Raw genomic sequence first — 20,396 nt, 5'->3', positions numbered from 1 at the left:
ATCCATCCAACAGTCCAAAAGCCTAAAATATTTAGTTTGATGCCGTAAATGACTGAGAAAAGCCACAGATAGTCACATGGTTTGTGTTATTACTGTGGAATATTCTCTGTCAATCAACTATTCGAAGAATCAACCAATCAATTTTGCCCTACTGGGGACACAATGACATTGTTCGTCCAGCTTGGCAAGAAACCCAATCATTCAGACTATCATAAAGGTTGTAAAATAACAACGGTGTAGCCAGGTTTTCCAAACCACTTCATTTGGAAGTCAAACGAAAGTGCAATAGCTCCTCAACGACAAGTACAGCGGGTCCAATTTGTAGCAGGAAGTCGGTCTGGATGGTAACAACGAACAATTTGCATAATAATTTTACAGTTCCCCTTTGTGTTCACCTCCAAATACATCAGGCTTACCTGATCTGATCTTCTAACAGCTTGTGTTTGAAAAGTCAGGAATTTATTTTGTGAGTATACTACCAATAGAAACGGTGGCTAAACCTAAAAATAATTAGATCCAAGTTGTTATAAAACCAAAATGATCCTTTAAATGAGACTAAGTAATAGAATTACAAAGGAGGATAAGTTTAGCTCAGTGAAGTGTTTCTTTTCCTGGCTCAACTAATAAAAATGCAACGCTTACTTCGGCCCGGTCCTTCCACCAAACCACCTTTCCACTATCAAATGCCATGAGGCTTTAATTAACGAAGCCAAAATTGACTCAATAACCGACTGGAGCGCCATTCAAAACTTGCATTATCTCACATTTTCTCCAGCGCAGGATGCAATTTGTCGGCCAATAAGAAAGCTGCTTGATATGTCTAATTAAATGGCCTCGCAACTTATTCATGTGTCATCTCTATTCAGCGTGCGTTGTGGACTTATAAAAACGCGTTTTTACACCTATTGCCTCATTATACTCTGCCGCACGGTGTGACTTTCCCAGATATTTGCTCCGACTTTAATTGAGTGCTTTTTTGACCGTTCATTCTGGCTGAAATGAGGGACACGACCTTGGTAGCGATGTGAGATGATTACTATGTGTTTCTTTCTCCCTCCCTTTTTGTGTGTGTGTGTGTGTGTGTGTGTGTGTTCGCGTTTGACAGCCAAGTTAATAGATACAGGTCCTTCGAGCCAGATGTGGCAGGACGCGGCTCTGACCTTGAAGCCGTGAAAGAGCCTTGACAGAGAGGGTACAGTGAGCCTATTGTAGAGTGACTGTGCGCATGCTACGACGCTGCGATTACCTGCGTACGAATATCAAAGCCCAGATCAAATATTTCATCGCAAACCCACGCTAGTTGCTTTTCAAATCCACGCACAAGTCCCCCTCGCTGTGACCAAGCTAAAATCAAAGTCTACCCATAAGCCCGTGTGAGCACAGGGCAAGTTGAGCTCTTGCATCAGTTGAGTGGCGCCTTATTAAAAACAGTCTAACTGACAGACTCCCACACTCTTCTGCGAACCAAGTTGTCACCGCTCTGCGTTGACATCCGTCATCCTCACAAGTTTTTTTTTTTTTTCCACTTCATCCTCTGTGTCGGAGAATGCGAAGAGTGACAGACTGCAGGCCCGAGAGGTGTCAGACGACCATAAATGGATGACTCTGTTTGTCCGTTAATCGCCGGGGTTCAACGGGTCAAGTTTCGCATTCGAGGGGTCAGAGGGCACAGGTTATGCTCGGGTTGTTGCGTGGGTCAGGGGTCAACTGTGAGGTTGAGCACACTCCCAACGTCACCAGTGAACCCAGAGAGGAGAGTTTCTTTGTTTTTCTCTCTCTCTCTCTCTCTCTCTCGCTCTCTCGTACTCCCACAAGTGCTTTCGACCAACAATTACAGCTCGGTAAGGGCCTGTAAATGTTCCAACAGGTTAACCTTTAAAGGACATTTAAAACAAATGACCTAGGAAAAGCAAGCAAGCGCCCACTTTACTGCAATTTTCCTGCTCTTGCTCTTTTCTTCCCCTCTCCATTACAGTTTCCCTTGTTTTAAATCTAACCTGGAAAAGAACAACCCTGTGCCTTAATGACATATTTGTCATATCAACCTTTTTTTGACCTCAGCGGGAAAAAAGGCCATTTGAACGGCGTGTGGAAAAGAGGAGCGACCCATTCATCGACTGTCTTTTACGCCACAGTTTGACTCCTCGGCTGACAGCTTAAGAGTTCATCAAAACATTTCGTACTGGTTTGCTCTCTTCTTCATCTCTCTTATCTAATGCGTCTCCGGGAACGGACTTCACATTCCGAAGCGCTCATTAACGCAAACTAATCGGCCAAGTCCGAGTCTGCCTTTCCTGGACTCCCTTTGTTGCCGCCTGCCCAAGTGGACACCTTAAACGGTTTGGTTTTAAAGGTTGGGTGGGCAGAGGGTTGAAGTGTCCCGTGCAAGTGGAGACAAAAACAACAGTAGATACTTAGTCATCCTCTGTGTCTCCGTGAAGAAATGTAAGCCTGCTGCCAATGGGCTCTCTTTGTGCGATGGTGCAGCTGTTCCTTTGTTTATCAGAGACAGCACTTAAAGATCCACACAAAAAAGAAATATTATTTTTTCATTCCGTTTATGTTGTTTTTATGGATTTGTGTGAAAGAATTGTCCAAACGAATGTCTATCACAAGTTTAAAAAAAACAACACTATGACCTTGCTTTGTTGTCCAACCAGTATTCAAAATATCAACAATCTGCAATAATATATAACATATGAGAAATTATTATCTGTGGACCGTGTTCAGATTCTGTCTATTGGTTTAAAGCATGACTATTTGACTTCTTATAAGACAAATAAAAAAGTTCACACAAAACAAAAAATGCACACTTGCTCATTTTAATACACACTGCAGCTGGACAATGTTTGCTGACTTTTTATCTACTTGCACATTATGTTTTAGCATTTAACCCATAATTGCCACTAATGGCCGCCGTTCTGCAGAAGTTACATAGTCCTGCTTTAAAGGTAACTTGAATAAAGGGCTGCAACTAACTTATTTTCATTGTCGATTAATCTGTAGATTATGTTCTCGATTAATTGATCCATTGTTTGGTCTATGAAACGGGGAAATATGTCGATCAGTGTTTTCCCAAAATCCTCCAATGGCTTGTTTTGTCCACAACTCAAAGATATTCAGTTTACTGTCACAGAAGAGTAAAGAAACCAGAAAATATTCGCATTTAAGAAGCTGGAATAAGACAATTTTAACTTTCAAAAAAATACTCACGCCAATGAATTGATTATAAAAACAGTTCCCAATCATTTCAATTGTGGATGCAGCTCTACTTGAATGCATCTGAGGGAAACCAGCTGTATTACTCAGTGGTTTTGCATCGGGGGGTAGACAATCTAGGGCAGCAACTAAAAATATTTCAGAAAAGTTACACAATCATCGTCATATTGCATCATAATGAACTCCTACAATAGGTATTTTGACTTTTCTGAAAAGTGGATTGACTGCAGAGAAAGTTAAGTCTTCTTTTCCTGGAAAAGTACATAATTAAACCTTACAACGGACGACATCAGACCTGGTTCGAGCGTTTAATGGACTAATCCACCAACTTTCCCATCTTTTCCAGCTAATCTTGAGCGGTTTGACCTTGCTCACAGTTGGATAGTCGGTCAGACAAGTTTCTCCTTGTTACCGTTCTGCCTGGCTCACTCGTGTCTTTAGCGCTCTTCCCATGACCATAAACGGTCCTTCTGTTCAGAGATCTCAGGGTCATGCTTTCAACGTATGGGGCGATAAGGGATAAGGAGTTTGTCTACTGGGACTAAGCTGGGCGATAGAGAGAGAGAGAGAGAGAGAGGGAGGGAGAGAGAGAGAGAGAGGAGGATGAAAAAGAAGGGAGTGGTATGAAAGGGGAGAAGAAGAGTGGCAAATTATAAACAGTACCAGGGTGGAGGGAAAGAGGGAGGAAACGGCTACAGAACAAGATAAAGAGAGGGAAGAAAAAGGGTGGGTTAGACGAAGGGAAGGAGGGAAGGAAACGGAGGGGAAGGGAGATAAAATTGTAGAAAGGGAGAAGGGGGAGGATGGATGGGGGAGAGGGGGGGGGCATAGAGAAAATAAATTACATGAATTAGAGAAGTATTGACTGAAAACGAGTGCAGAAGGAGGGATGAGAGAAGAGACACTGTATACTAAGGTGGATAATTATAGCTCGTGAGTAAGCAATATTAAAGTGGAGGTGACAGACCAAGCACCCGAATACAGTATGACAAGGCAAGGCAAGATGGCTGACGCTGTCTAGGCAGAAACTCACACTTCTCACAGTGTATCATTAATCACAAAGCAAATTCAGACGTTGTCAACTCGGGCCTTTAAATGAAAGCAGCACCATATAAAAGGGCGTCAGTCCTCACTCTCGGCCAGTTTTGATGGTTTATATATAGCTGTATATATATATATAGATTTAAATAGCCAGTACTATTCTTTATCTCTCCGTTTTCTTTTCTTTTTGTCTCACATCAGCGCAGCAGGATCCTTTACCAGCCGTTCCTGACGCTAAGCCTTGTTGTTGTCTTTTCAAATGCCTCTTGTCGCACAGCTGACAAATGGCTAAGATAAGATGACAATTCCCCTCGCGCTTTTATAAATAAACTCCTACCTATCAGACGGGCAGACGGAGCAGGGTTTTAACGGTTTGTGTGAGCCTGTTTTTACTGGGCATATTAACTTACACTTCACGGTATATCTATTTTTGGAATTGCACTTCATAGTCTTAAATCTACATTAAATCCCTGCTTGCATCGACGTCAACGATACGTGACATTCATTGTATGCTTTCCCTGTCGCCCTATCATGGCCACTTTACCCTCTGAGCTCCCCTCCGATAACGTTACATGTCACGGAGCGTTAACATATCTGCGTGCCCTTTTCGTAGGTACATGCACCGAGTACGGACCACACACACACACACACACACACATGCCCACACCGCCGTGCGACGAACCGCCGCGGCCTCCCTCCGCCTCGCCGTGCTTCTCCACCAGCACGGCGCTCCCCACCTACGTCTCCTCATGGAAAAGGTCATGCTGGCCACATGACCTGCTATTTGAAGAGGAACCCGGTGGATACCCGGAGCAGGCCAAGCACAATCCAATTACACCCCAGGGAGCTTCAGCGCATTTGCTGAACTCCGCTTGAGTGATATTCTGTTTCTCTTTGGACGCTTGTAAAGATCCACTTACATGTTTATGGTCGGCACAGAACTAGAATCAACAGATACCTTTCAAGGTTCAAACTCCTGCTGCGTTCCACTGTTGCGTCCAGGAGAAGACACTCTGTGTTCACTCATTTGTCAAAAAAAAATAAAAAATCAGGTGCGGTTTGACAGTGGACCTCCAGGGCTGAGGAGGCTGGGCAGGTCTTAAATAAACACCAGTTAGCTTGAGGGGAAATTGATAGAAAAGGAAGTCAAAGGTCAAGCTTAGTCGGGTGACTTGGTTAACTCTGATGCATTCCATGTACTCACGACCTGTACTTGACTTTGTACTTCTACTTATTAACACAAAACAGGCCTAACTATAATCAGAAATGAAGAAGTTGTTGTTTTCAGCACTGACCAGACTGTTGGTGAACCTATAAAGAGTAAAGCTTTGCTTGATAAATGACTTAAATGAGGAATTGATTGTTCAAATTTGGGCTGCAACTAATGAAAATGATTCCTAATTGATCAATCAATCAGCCAATTATGCGCGGGAGTCCATAAGCCACAGATTTTCAGTTTAATATCACACAAACCAGGGGAAAAATCAGCAAATCCTGACATTTTAGTAGTTGGAAATGGGGAATGTTTGCTTGAAAAATTACTGAGCAATTAATTCATCATCTATATAGTTGCTCAACCAGCTAAACATTTTGGCACTAAAAATAAATCACTTTTGGTGAACTGGGTTTGTTCCCTCACAATATGTTACCTTCCTGACAGCAAAATCACGTCTGGAATGTTCCCCCTTACCACAGTCATTATTAAATATACTTCCAAACATTCACCAAACAAACATGTGCAATGTGTTCTGTTAAACCCATCTCACTTTTTCGGGAACTCAAATGTACCCTGAAGAGCCCTCCGTGTCTCTTGTCCATACAAGGCCTGGAAACCCACAGCTGAAACATATCTTTGACGTTCCCCATGTGAAGAGACGGCGTGTCACCTCCACGACATCAGTGGCCGTTGAGTGCCACAGTACGTGAGAGCGTCCAGAACGCCTGATAATAAAGCTTTATCAAACCAGCTCGTGAGATTAGATGCCGCCGGGGGCTGAAACCTGCATACCTTGTCCGCAACAAGACCATGTTTGGTGAGCACTGCTCTGCGGGAAGATAAACATTAAGCATCGTCGAGCGTGCAGCGATGATGGCGTCTGAGGTTGAGCAATGAGGCGGCTACGGCGTTTTTTACTGGTGCGAATCAGTGATCTATTGAGTCGCCTACTACACGGTGCAAAAAGGAGCGGGGGGGAATGCCGCTGTTGTTCAGCATGTGAGAGTCATACCGGCGAGGCCGTTAAACTTTGGCTCCCATAAGATCAGAGTTTATGGTTACTTCAGTGTTGTATACGCGCAAAGCCGTTTGGCATTCTAAATTCAGCGCGTTCGTGAGCAGGGGGATCGGGATGGGAGGAGTGCTGAAAGACTTAAAACAGGGTTGAACATGTCAAATTAGTCAATTAATCATCCATAAAGCAGTTTCATTGTTCGTATACTCAGCTCTGCTTCTGTGACCAGAATGGCTAAACTCTGATGTTCATGAATCACGCGGGAGAATTGCAAGTCATACTCATAAATTAGTCACATTATTCTTCGCCTTATGTGTTTCTGTTTTTGTGTAAAACATCCTTTCACACCTGCTCGCTTGTGTGAGTGTGAATGTGTGTGTGGTACAGTATCCCCCCCCCCATAAAAAAACCCTTACTGCTGCTTCTCTGCATGCAACACACATCATTACACAGATGATAAAGCGACGCTGTCTAACCTTACGTTAATTCACCCGAGTAAATTTAAGTCCCCGTCTGCCTGGACGGCTTCCAAACATTTCCACAACCATTAGACTCCTCTGGCCATCGCTCTCTCTGTCTTCTCTGTCTGCGTTTTTACACAATGCAAGGGGACGACTCCCGTCTGGTCCTTGGATTCTAGTCCAGAGATGTATTTATCAAATAAAGTAAGAGCTGGAGCAGCCAGCGATTATTTCACGACTATTCTCGACGGATTATGGTCGATTACTCTGCTAAGTCTTTTCAAGATCGCTCGACCAACTGTTTGGTCTATCACATGTCAGAAAACATAAATCAAATGCGAGACGGATTATCAAACTTATCACTAATCGATCGTCCATTTAATTAATGGACCAATTGCTTTGGCTCTAAATCAATGCTGTTTTGTCCTCTTTGGTTAAAATGATGAGGAACTATCCCTCCTCTGCTTGAAGCACAGATGTTGGTGCTGAAACGATTTGTCGATTAATCGCTCAACCGGAAATCTATTAATCGTTTAAGTCATTTATTAGGCAAAATGCAGCTCCAAGCTTCTAAAATGTGAAGATTTTCTGTTTTTCTCTGTTTTATATGACTTTTAACTGAACGTCTCGCATTTTGTAGCGTTTTCCTGAGAACTTGCGACCGTCAGATTTGTCAAGTGAAATGTTATTCAATTCACTGACAATGTACAAGTTTATTTCTTGATCTTTGTTGACAGTAACCATTAGCTGCAGCCCTACAGTGAACTGCTTTATCCTCTCGCTGGTACACACGGTGTACAGCCTCTGAAATACCTCCACTGCAGCACCGTACCGAGTACGTAAGGTCACAAGGTGAATAAACTGAAAATCTCCATCAGGTTTCCGAGAAGTCAGACTCTAGTCTGTACCTCATCTGCTCCAGTAACTCCCTGCATCCATAGTAACCTCAACAGTGGACCAAATATGGTATTGCATCAGGCCGCGTATGTTTGGCTATTCAGTTACAAAGTGACGAGCAGTCCACTGAGCCTTAATCAAATTTCTCCTGGAGAAATATCCGATATAATCCGATATACCTTTCTTACATCACTTGGCATGCGGACACGCGGAGCTCTGAAACAACAAGTCTGTCGTCTGGATAGAGATTCTTCCGCCCCGAAGAAAAATCACCCCATGCAAAGAACACCCGTACAAATTATTTACCGAGAAGGAGATTTCACGGATACAGATTGCGCAATGTTTGCAAAGGAAAGGAGGAAGAAACTGGGGGAAAATACATTTCCACCAGGCACTAAGTGGATTACCTCCCATGTTTATTTATTTATTTCGTGCACAAACAATATCATTCTGGTGTGTTAAGATGTAATTAAGTCTTATTGATAGAGAGGCCACTCTCGCTTGACTGTTATGCAGTGGGTCTGGGTTACAAAGACTTATTGCGTACATGTTGCAGCAGCAGTTGTTTGAACTTCAATTGCTCCCTCAGCTTCAGTGAAAAACTAATTCGCTCCCTGGCACTGAATTCCCTTCACTGCTGCTTTTCAGTGTTGGGTGAAGTCTGGCTTCACGGTACAGTAAGCCAGTACCGCCAACACGTAGGTCTGTTGTCAGGTTGCGTATCATTATCTGCAATGTAGTCCTGAGGGTTAATCAGGAACTACTTATTACTGATTCATCTATTATCAAGTCCTGCCTCGTTCCTTACTTTTAAGTGAGTATGTAGGGCTTAAAAGGGAAAAGACACAATGCAATTAAAAGAGAATATAAGAGAAAGAATATATAATAAAAAAGAGGGATAAACATAGGACACGATGGTGCAAAATAAATGATGTACTCCTTTTATGAGATAAAAATAAATAATAAATGTGAGTGCACCATGCAGTGGGTCTAATGATATACCAGCAACTTTTCCAAGGTAAAAAAAAAAAAGATCTACACGAGACCGTCTTTTTACACATCTGGAGGAAACATCAAAGGGATGATATGGTGACACTATCGGTCACTAAGCAGGGCGATGGTGGTTAAAAAAAAACACGCTGAGCATTAACACGAGTCGCTTTATTAAGACATCGTTCTGGGTCACGGACCGACCTATTGAAATCAAGACAGCAGGTAGGTGCTCGCGTGCGGATACCTACCTCCTCTTCGTGGTTGGTGAATTCACTCTGCTCGTTTTCCTTCTCGCTTTTGTTATTATTCATTCTGAGCCGGACTCTCTTCTCACTTTCACTTGGACTGTCTTTTTCTTCTTTTTTTTCCGCTTTCCGTTTCGCTTCTCTTCTTCCTTTTATTCTTCTTCTCCGGGACCCAAATTGATAAAGCACCCTCCGACAAGACAACAGTCCGCGTGCGGCCGCTGTCCAACTGACCCGAGCTTCCCCACTAGTTAGGCGACATCAATTATATAAGTGAGGATTGTTTGGTTGATTGTTGTTGTTGCTGTTGCTGTAAAAGAGGGTACAAAGTCAGCTGTGCGTGGTGTTTCTGTGCAGTCAGATATTCCTCAGCATTCCCTGGAAGGCTTCTCCGGAGGCTCTTGTTGCTGTTCCCCAAATGAAACACGGTAAATGTTCAGTGGACTGCGCCGCAGGCAAACTTCTCTCCCCCATCTCCGCGTGAGGGAGGGAGGGAGGGATGGAGGGGGGGAGGGGTTTAGGGTGGGGTGAAGGGCGGGATGCACCGTCTGCTGGGCTCGAGTTTGATCATATGCTGGTACAGAGCTACGCTGGACAATCGGTGCCAATCACCAATCGTCTCTTTTTTTTTTTTACACCAGCTGAATGTTATTTTATTCACTGAAACATTTCCTGCGAATTCATTACAGTGTGTTGTCTACCGTGGCTTATATGCTCATTTTCTTTACCTCCTGTGGTATTATTTGACTGCTTTAATATTCTTATAGGCTACTTATGTTTATGTAAAGGGATATGTAGCCCTGGATGTTATGAATACATAGATCATGAGCGAATAGTTAAACCGTAATGTCATTTTTAATTGTGTTCACATTAAGGTTGTAAATCTGAAATGTATTGAGTCTGAATTCCATCCCGCTGTTAACTCCAAATGTATTACTTCTGGTCATGGCCGAACCTTCGATAGGCACCTGAAGTGGTCCATGGCCAAAACATTTTATTTATAATAAACTATGTGACAACATTTAGTTTGTAGTTAAACATAAACGTCTGCAAATATTGGAAATTAAAGACACATGTATTGTTTTTATTGTTGAACTTCAATTTCCCCCAAGGTTGCTATTACTCCACAACTTCCCAGGAAATGCATGCAGAGGCCAAGTCTGTGGTCCTGAGGCAGCTGTTAGTTCATGGTTTTTGTTGGTTTTGTTGTTGTTGTTTTGCCTAATACTGTTTTATCTCTTTATTTATTGTATTTAATACTGTCTGTGTATGGTTGCCCAGGGACTGCACATGGAAGGCAGCTATGTAGCTTGACCTGGTACAATACGTGTTGCCTTTGCCAGGGATTCTTGTTTTTAGCAGAGGAGAAAAATACAGTACAAAAAATATATTATGAGGTTAATGTACTGCTTGTCAAATAGATATACAGTTTGCCCTGAATAGAAACAGACACATGACTCATATTGTAATTTAAGTTACTTTTGAGTGCGTTGTTTAATTGTTTGTCTTCTACCAGGGAACAATCAAGGCATCTTTGTTTTGGAAAGTAATCTACCACTCAGTTTTACTTCCATATGTTTTTGAAGAGTCACAAATGTTTCCGTATCATAACTTGTTGACTGTTAAACTTTAACCGTCAAGCTGCATGACATGCTATCAGTTTAGCTCATAAATCTGGCATCACGAGATGCGTTGTTACCCTGCACACTCAGGACTATTTTCTCTCTCGTTCCCTGTCTCAATCCCTTGAAGTGTAGCCCTCAGCATAATTCACCATCTTTATAGACTTCCAGAGCGGTAGACAATTATCAACCTGACTGTTTAATACATTTCACGTGACTCTCGGTTTATCATTTCAAGGCCCCTGAATAGTTTTGTGGTTTCAGGCAAATATTTTCTCCCCACACATCACTCACACTCTGTCTAGATTCACCGTGGCAGGCTGTGCACTTAAGAGGTACCGGAGACGACACCTGTACATTGCTCAAGATTTTGTGTATGATAACAAGTTGCACTAATCCATTGTGGGCTCACCCCAAGACTATTTGATTTATGACCTGCGAGTGGGGAAACAGCCAGACCCTGGAGCTATGAAGTGATGTCTCAACAACAGTGCAGATGAGCAAACACTCAAAAGTTTACTGGCACACCTATTATTGTCTACAGTGCCGGGTGCAAAACAGCCTTAAAAGCAACGATCAGGTGACAAGGCCGCCTTGATCGCTCCTCCATTTCAAAACATTTATTTTGAGCAACTGCCTCGCTTTGTGTTTCGCGATGAAAAGTTCAAGAGCTGACAGTAGCTCCGGTAGTGGGGACTTTGACTATATGTTGCGTGACGTTTATTGCAAAGGACAGACTCTCGTATTTTATGACAGCCGGTGCAGAAAACAGAGAGAGTCATTTTTGCTCAAAAAGCAATAAAAAGAAGGGGAAAAACAGTCGTTGCGGATCGGTCGTAGAGATTTCTGCTCTTTCCCCTCCCAGATTGTGTCTATATCAATTACACTGCATCTGAAGCATACACAATGAAGGAGGGACATGGCAGATTCTTTTATGCTGATGAGAAGCAGTTCGGGACGGGGAAAGAGGGAGGAGGGTCTTGGAGTCTTCGAAGCAGATAAAAATGGAAATGCTCCCCTTGCTGCTCAACACCCCTGTATCAAAGCTTCCTGCCGGAGTCTGGGGAGCAAGGAGGGGGAGGAGAGGTAGGAAGGAGGAGGAGAGGATAGGAGTTGAGGGGGGAGAGAGGGGGGAGATGTCCCAGCTGTGTTTGACAGGTCTCAGGGCTGAGCTGTGTGGTCTGATGCTCGGAGAGGGAGGGTGGCGGGAGGGTGCCCCCCCCCCCCCTCCCACAAAAACACACACAGGGGGGGGGGGGCAGCTAGGAGACTGTCTGGTCACAATGTCCTGGGTAACATGTCAGCAAGCTTTGACACGGTCCAGCCTTACAAGAAGATATCTTTGTGTTATCAGGAGACAGCTATAGTTTAAGATGATGCAACAATGTTGGCTACACTGGGTGAGGAAGTTATTTTTTAATTTCAAAGTTCATGTTCCTTTAATAATAATACGGCTTTTTGGAAGATGAGAAGATCTATATGTATCACATGTCTGTGCGCTACATATGAAGCTACAGCCAGCAGCCAGTTAGATCAGCTTAGCAGAAGATAAGCTATAGCCCCTCTCCAGAAGTATGAAGAAAAAAAGAAAAAAGGAAAAATGAATAGCACCTCTAAGGACCACAAATTAACACATTATAAAACCGAATTGGAACAAAAAGATGACCCTGGTTATTAGATGACCTCACCTTTTTCCAACAGCTGTTTTTGGGAAGTCATGTAGTCTAGTAAACCCTTTAAGACTGGTTCTGCTGGGAAGATTTTTCAGTTCATACCAAAGACAGTCTCCATCCCTAAGGCCCTTTCTCTCTCATTAATGTCTCGTCCTCAAATATAATAAGAACAAAGTTGATTTGCAGAAAAACGAATATTAGTTTATAATTGGGTCAATAGGGTATATTGTTTGTTTAATCTGTACAAAAACCTACATTATTGTTCAGGCAGGTTCTGGTAGGTGGATTTTGTTGTTAACTGACTGCAGGTTATAGATCCATATTTAGCATAATGCTACAGATATGAAAGGGGAAAATATGTCTTCTCATCCAACCCTCGGCAAGAAAGATAATAAGCAAATCTCCCAAAATGTCAAACTGTTGCTTTAAGAGATCTTTTGCTGCCCAGATGACAAACATCACATTATATTGCAAGAGCCTCTGCTGACACAAAGGCAGAATTGAAGATTGAGACACAAATCAGATTATCCAATATGGTCTTCTGGTTCACTGACTCATAGCTAAAAGGCCAGCTTGATATGAGCACCAAAGCAAGAATCTATCATGACACAATGCCGATGTATTGACCAGCGGTGAATCCCCGCGGGAGGACCCCGTGAGGTTCTTGCAATCCGCTCGGTCGCAGTCAGATGACTCGAAGATGTCTCGCCTCATCCCCCTCTCACTGTTTCTTTGCATTCCTGCAACTCAGTATCAAAGCAAAGTCCTCACCCCTGCTCTTCACAGTTACCAACTTCCTCCAAAACAACCCAAAAAAAAAAAAAAAAAAGAGAGAGGTGGAGAACAATGTTACAATCTATCCTGCCTGTAGACCTGACAGCAGCTCTGGTTTTGGCAGAGCAACACACTTCACCCTGATGTGGGGTAAGTGGCTCTCATTGGGCTTAGAGCCAGGCCATTCCATTCCTTTGACTTACTGATACACAGCGTTCCTCCCTTGTGCTTAGTGGCCCTTGATCCTCCTCTAAGATCACCAATGAGCAATTTGTGGTCAGATTGACCCACTCTAATTGACCATGAGAGGCTTGGTGCTTTGTTTCACTTTAATCAGTCTGTTTCAGTAGCTTCTGCACAACCAAAGCTCTGTTTACTTAACCTCTGTGTAACATAAAAAGCACTTTTTGAAGTTGTTTTTAATTGTCTGGGTTGTTCTTCTCTTTTCTTTCCATCCTTTCAAATGAAGTCTGTACAGTTTGTGCAAATCTATCAAGTAGATGTTTTACTGAAAGCATTGAGCTGCTGGCGGCACTAGAGGAAAGGTCAGGGGACCATTAAAGCTTGAATGTCCTTTACGAAATTCCATATCAACTCATCCATCCAATAGTTGTTGAGGCATTTAAATAAAAAACAAAAATGTCAGTTTGAGCAAATTCATCTTTATCACGAGCTTCTGTCCTCTGCTCAGAGAAAGAGAATTCAAGAGCTCTTGTGATGAACTAGGTTGCATTACTGAGTAGCGAGGTAGAACCTGCGCTTATCCTCACGAGCACGGCCCGGAGTCGTCAGGTGAAGCCGAGTGTTAAATCTGACAAACCACGAGAAGGAAACCTGCTCCGAACGAAAACAAGAGCTCGAGTCTCAGAACCATCTTTCAGCCTTCCTATATGAAAACACCAGCGGTTGTGCTAAAGTGCAGAGACACAAGAAATAGGCCCCAAGTCTGTGTCATTAGACTGTACTATAGGCCTTCATGGTTCAGCGGGCAGAGGAGGGGTTGAGTAGAGAGCAGAGACCACGCTAATGTCTCCTCGGCTTGAATTCCCAAATGTTGACACAGGTCTATGTAATGGGCTATAATGTTCCCTTTGAATGCTGTTGAGTGGTCCTAAAATGTCTTAAAGCAGGTCTAAGGGAAGTACATAAAGTTATATCGTCTTTTTTGTTGTGCAGTGGAGCCAATAAAAGGTTAAACTAAAACCTTGAGGTCTTTGTATTTCCCACCACCTTTAATCTTTATTGAACAGCATGTGTATGTAAAAAAACAACAACGTTTATTTGCTTTCTGCAGTTTGCTTTGAGCTGTAGAACTGTGAACAGTGAATTAAATTCCTCTTGTGTCAATTTTATTCGGATTTGTAACTTTTTTCTTTTTGCTACACAGATTTTGCTTTTACTTTAGTAGAGTATCTGAATACTTCCACCCCTGCTGATTGGAGGACAAGTCAGGGGATCACCAAAGTCATTGGGATTCATACTCTGGGAAAATGTGGATATCTATATCAATTTTCACGGCAACTCATCCAACAGTTGCTGGGATATTTCAGTCTGGACCAAAGTGGTGCACCAACTGACCCACGTTGTCATCCACGGAGTCATGCCGCTACCGTGGCTTAAAAGGCATGGCATCCAGGGTCCCTGTTGTGATGAAATTAATTATTTCTGTAGGATTGCAATGGAAATCACTGCAGTCTATAGGTCACGTTTCACTTTTTAAAGGTGGAGTGGACCTGGAAGCAAAGGTCAGCTGTCAGAAAGCCTTTATCCTCTCGAACCAAGCGGTGGCCTGTTTGACCATGACTGACTGCGGTGGACTACACCTAGACTGGAACTGCATGTGCTGCTTGAAACACAGACCATAACAGTGTAACAAAGTGTACTGTAAGAGCTCTTTTGTGCCCCTTTTTTTAATATATAGTTTGATATGTTTCTACATGGTGGAGAAATGTTTACTTGTGTTTCACTCACAGTTGTACAGCAACTTCCCCAGTGTCCAGTGCTGTGTTACAAACTGAAATCTCACGCTTCTCTCTTTGTTCACGATAAGATATTATTGACTCTGCGGAGAATGCTGCATATTGTCGCAAAGGCCAAATATTGAGTTGAGATAATCCTACGAAAAGAAAAGAAAATACCACTGGGATGTACAAAAGTACACGGGATAATTCAGTTTCACAACAGTACAGTAAAGGAGAGGTATAAATAACCGCCTCCAAAAATAGAACAACATATGAACTTCCTCTCAAATTCCTGCCATGAGTTGCTATCATCATAGCCATTTTGCCTCTTTAAAAACCGTCGGCAGATTAAAAGGCCACACTTGCCACCCAGGAGGCCCTTGTCACTCTGCACATCCGTGCAACTGTGCCCAGCATCTGTCTTCCTTGTCATGTTAAAGTAAACTGACGCTTTGGCAACACCCCAAAATTTAAAAAAAGTGATAGCAGGTCGGGGGAAAAAACAAACAGAAGAAGTGAGAACGGAAAGGAGCCTAGACGTGGCCCCGGCTGCACTCCACTGCTGAAATAATTAGCCCCTGGTTGATGTGGACTCCTCGTGGGACTCCACCGTGACATGTTCAAATGAGTATTGGCAGCGTGCGACACCAGCTGTGTGCCTCCTACAGGGAGCTGCTGTACTCTGCCCACTGAGCACGACACAAAGCCCTTAAACTGAAGACCAGGCACAGCAGCCTTGAACTGGTTTTACAACAGCAAGAGTTTGAAGGAAACAACTGTAAAATATGACATCAGAACTTTTTTTTATGCCAGGTGTTTCAGGCAGTGATGTGCTACTGGCTATCCCCCCCCCCCCCCCCCCCCCACACACACACACACACACATCTATCCGCACCCAAATCCGTGAGGCTGTGGCACAGATGGGAGCACCAACCCGAGGGGCCCAGAGCTGAGGAGGGGGGCACCAGGCATTATTCAGCACCACGCTTCAGGAGAAATGCAAGTTGCAACCACACCCATGTCAATCACAATAATAAAACAGTCTCTGTGTGGAATTCCCACTGTAGCCCCGGCACCAATTTGGCAACCCCTGGTGGGAGAGCACAGGACTGGCTACCACCGAATCCAAGATGGTGACTACCACACCCACATTCATCTTTTAATGCATCATTTTTGCAGATTGCAATTTTTAAATGGTGAATCCTCAGTCACATTTTAATTAAAGAATGTATGACTATTTTCAGCATGGAATACTTAATAAACAAAGATATTTGTTTTGTTGTACGACTAATAAATGCTATTTTAATTGGATATTTTGTATCACCTGCTGAAACAAAGCCTTCAGAGCAGCCAGTACAGAGGGCAAACACACAGTTGCTCAATAGTCCATCCTTGTGGTAAACGAATATAGGAGAAATAAAACCAACACTCAGAGGAATACAAGCTTAAATGCAATCTTTATTCGTTTTTATTGCAATATTGTTGTATCTTCATTGGAACAATTATAAATATATATGAGTAGAATTGATTAACATAAAAATGGCACAGGAGGCTTGCAATGTTAGATATATCATAAATAGTCTTAATAGTGATCTTAAAACCAAGTGCAAAACCAGATATTGTTACATGTTGAAGAATAATGTCATTCCTCATATGCAGGAAGACATATAGAAAGTGTGACGGTCATTTTCGGTGGCAGAGGTATTCTACGAGACATTAAAAAACAACACGAAAGTGAAAGACACGTGCAAGTTGAGGGAATTGAGTCAGCGTGTGGCATCAGATGCCAGATTGGGTTGGAGGAAATCTCATCTTCATCTTCATCTTAGTTTCTCACAGGTGTGCTGTTTCCTTTGACCGTCTTCTTCAGGTGGTGATAGTTAGGCAGAATCTTCATGAGGAAGTCGAGCTGGAGAGTCTGAGACTGTAAGATATATATATATATATATATATATAATTAAAAAAAACATATACGAATCTGCACACAAGCCAAAGAAACTTTGTGACTCGCAGGCATAAACGAGCACTAACGGAGACTGACCTGTGGCTTTTCACTCTGCACACGGCGGATGCAGTTTGAACCGTACACAACCGTGTTCTCCGGCACGACCTCACACGTGTTGACCTGGCAGCACGCGCCAATGATACAGCCACTGGTCAGGATCACGTTTCTCCCAAGATCAGCTGGGATATAATATTAGCAGAGATATTAATATCTCGGGGTCATTTAGATCACTGTGTGCAATGTTACAAATTTGCTTTATGACAATATTGTATTTTTTAAAATATTTAATTGGTTATGGTATCCAGAAAACCTACTTTAGCATAATAAATATAAACATATTGATACAGAGATATCAAATTAGATATACCATTTCAGGGTGCACACTCTATAGGATTACAGTAGCCTACTTACATTTAGACTCAATCACATTGTTGTCCCCAATTTTCAAAGCTTGTGAGACTGTGGAAGAACCATTAAGGATTTAAACCTATGAATTAGTATTTTAAAACAGTTACTCGTAAACTATAGCCCAATTTATACAGTGGATACTATTCATTTTTTCTATGCATCATCATTTACAAGGGTCATTTAAACTAGTAGTAGTAATAGCAGTACTAATATATATTGGTCCCAATTAACAATCTATCAAGTCTATCTACACCCCCACGGAACATGCCCTGTTGTCCATTGCAGTAGATGTCTACTATAGTACTAATTGTGAGGGACATTTCACAGCTGAAATAAACTTGACAGTGCTCTCTGGTGGACAAACTATATATTGGAAAAACTGTTTCTAAATTACCTTAAATATATGTTTGGTATTTCTGCAGATTAATTCTTCTTTCTTCCCAACCGACATAGATAGCTCTACATCTGCAATTTGCTAATATCTGCCAATGTGTCAGTCTAACGCTACTGCAGTCAAATGCCCATATATTGTAATCTGCAATGCAAAGGATACCACATCCAACTTCAAACACATTATTGGTCCCAATTGTCATGGTTTTTGGCTCCATTCCCTCTGTGTCTGGCATGATATTCTCCGGATAACTATAGACAAAACACAGATGAGATCAAATAAGATAAGTTAAAACTGTAATGACTAAAATAGTTAATGTATGTTGTAATACACAATGTACCTGTTAATAATAAGTGCCTGCTCCTCTATTAGATTACCCTCTCCAATGATAATAGGCCCCGCCTCTGCTATGATCCGTGCTTTGGGGTGGACAACGGTTCTAGCACCTGTAAAATAAAAAAATAAAAAAGGTCTTGACTTATTGGAGCATACAGCTGCTGGATAAACAATGAGGAAAATGGCGCTTATGGTGAGGTTAAAAACAAACTCTCACCTATGGTTACATCTCCTCTTATTTCGCTTTCAACACACACAACAGCTCCAGCTGCAATTTTAGCACTGCGAGAACACACAAGAGATAATGTGAAATATCAAAATCAATGATGCAACCATAACATCTGCATCATCACAGGTTGAACAAACAGCTAGATATCCGATCATGCAAATCCTATCAATCTGCGATCAAAAATATGATTGATCATCACCAGGCTGTTGTATCAACAATTAATATCTCGATATTTAGTTACATGTCTACTCGACATATAAATATGGGTGTCGCCATCGGTGATTATGCCGGATTATTATAAAAACAAATGGGCATTTTTATTTCTTAAGAGCTCAAATTAAGACATAATTTTAAAAAAAGGCTTAACGCCGATTAAATGTAGTTTTCTACCTTTTCTGTGCCATGATTTGCTTTGCGTCTGACATCCTTGCGATGATGAGTAAATGTGTCGATAGTTGATTATTAATCCTAGTTCAGAGTTTGCGCTCAGGGTTGATTACGTTTGTCTGAAAACAAGCCAGCCTGTAACTCTGCTGCTCTCTACTGTATTTCTAACGACACTGCAACGAACATGTGTGGATAACGTTGAAAAGATAACCAACTTGTCCACACTGTCTGGTTTATATACATATCCTTGATATTCATAAGCGAAAGGATTACATTGTATCTAGCTATAGGGCCTCTATATTATCATTTATAGCCTATTAATAAACTACTAAAATTATCAAAGTAATTTTCCCGTCTTTTTCCCCCACTTTCTATTCTTCCATTTATATTGTTTTTCTTACTGTACGAAAATATAAATATTTACATCCCGCACATTAACCTTATTATCTCAATAAATGAATGAATGAAGCCTTGGACATCCTGTTACACCAGTTCATGTTTTTGATATAGAACATAATTTACTCTTATTGCAGCATGTCTCCTGCAGGGTGCATCAAATGCCAGTGAATGGGAACAGATGGAGCAGCAGAATAAACCTTTTTTTACCATCAATTTTACTGTATGAGCTTTTGGAAGAAAATTCATACACTATTAATAACCCCTTTCTCTTGGTGGTAGCTTAAGTCAAAAAGGAAGACGTTTATTTCCGTTTAATGATGGTCAAGAGAACCTGTTTATGGCTTCCAAAAGCCAAGTGAACGATTATCAGTCAGATAGTTTCCCTCTGATAAACCTCTGTTGCAGCTGAATTCTGGCCGCATAATAAATCTTTAACCAACGCATTCTCACCTAAATGGGATTCAAATTGTGTCAAGTCAGCGAGAGTTCACTAAGATAAAACAGGAAATTGAGCAATACCCAGTTTTCAGAATGAAATGCATACTTTGCTATGTATGACCACAAAAGAATCCCATTAGCCTACCAGAAATTATACAACCATTGACATTTTGGTTATAGTATTAAATGTATTTATTCATTCTGTTTAACTGATTGTGAAAAAGGTTTATTACTAGTGGTGTAAAGTTAACAAATACATCTAAACAAGTGCTGTACTTAAGAACAGTTTAAAGGATTTATCTGACAGCTGTGGATACTTTTTACAGTAAGGTTTTATATACAAAATAAATCTGTTTGAAAATCATGATACGTTGTCACAGATTAAACTACACCGCAGTATATTACCCCAAAAAAGTCCCACAGGACTTCTTCACAACTGCAACATATTCCTGAGGTACTTTTTTGTGTGTAAAACTATATAATTTTACCTGATCAAGGTTAACTTGAAGTGATTTGTAGCCGTAAAATAGTTAAAAATCAACCTTTTAAATACCTCTAATATTAATCTAATTAATTCTGATGAACCAGTTGTATCAAAAATACAACACTGACTGAGTACATCTTGTTACTAATAGGCTGTACTTTTACTCTTGTAAAATGTTCATGATAGTACTTTCACTTGTACT

The 20,396-nt window shown here is 41.7% G+C and overlaps 2 protein-coding genes across 2 annotated transcripts in view; both read right to left on the bottom strand.

Annotated features, from left to right (window-relative positions):
* LOC306714820 (RNA-binding protein with multiple splicing-like) overlaps positions 1-9,559 on the bottom strand; it is a 33,090-nt gene extending 23,531 nt beyond the window's left edge. Inside the window, exon 1 of the mRNA XM_079184963.1 lies at positions 9,091-9,559. Coding sequence (XP_079041089.1) covers positions 9,091-9,153 — 63 coding nt within the window. The 5' untranslated portion in view covers positions 9,154-9,559. The remainder of the gene's footprint in view (positions 1-9,090) is intronic.
* A 7,138-nt stretch (positions 9,560-16,697) lies between these two features.
* Positions 16,698-18,911, bottom strand: LOC306714568 (dynactin subunit 6-like; the record flags this gene model as incomplete). Its single annotated transcript, XM_079184615.1, has 7 exons — positions 16,698-17,041; positions 17,159-17,301; positions 17,534-17,581; positions 18,084-18,172; positions 18,262-18,367; positions 18,475-18,539; positions 18,877-18,911. The coding sequence occupies 7 exons, from the start codon at positions 18,909-18,911 to the stop codon at positions 16,943-16,945; spliced, it is 585 nt and encodes a 194-aa protein (XP_079040741.1). The 3' UTR covers positions 16,698-16,942.
* Between the last annotated feature and the right edge of the window lie 1,485 nt (positions 18,912-20,396).

This window comes from Pholis gunnellus, assembly GCF_910591455.1.
Source record: "Pholis gunnellus genome assembly, chromosome: 23".
NCBI lineage: Eukaryota > Metazoa > Chordata > Actinopteri > Perciformes > Pholidae > Pholis > Pholis gunnellus.
Note: the sequence above shows the minus strand (reverse complement) of the source record. Positions and strands in the feature narration are given on the sequence as shown.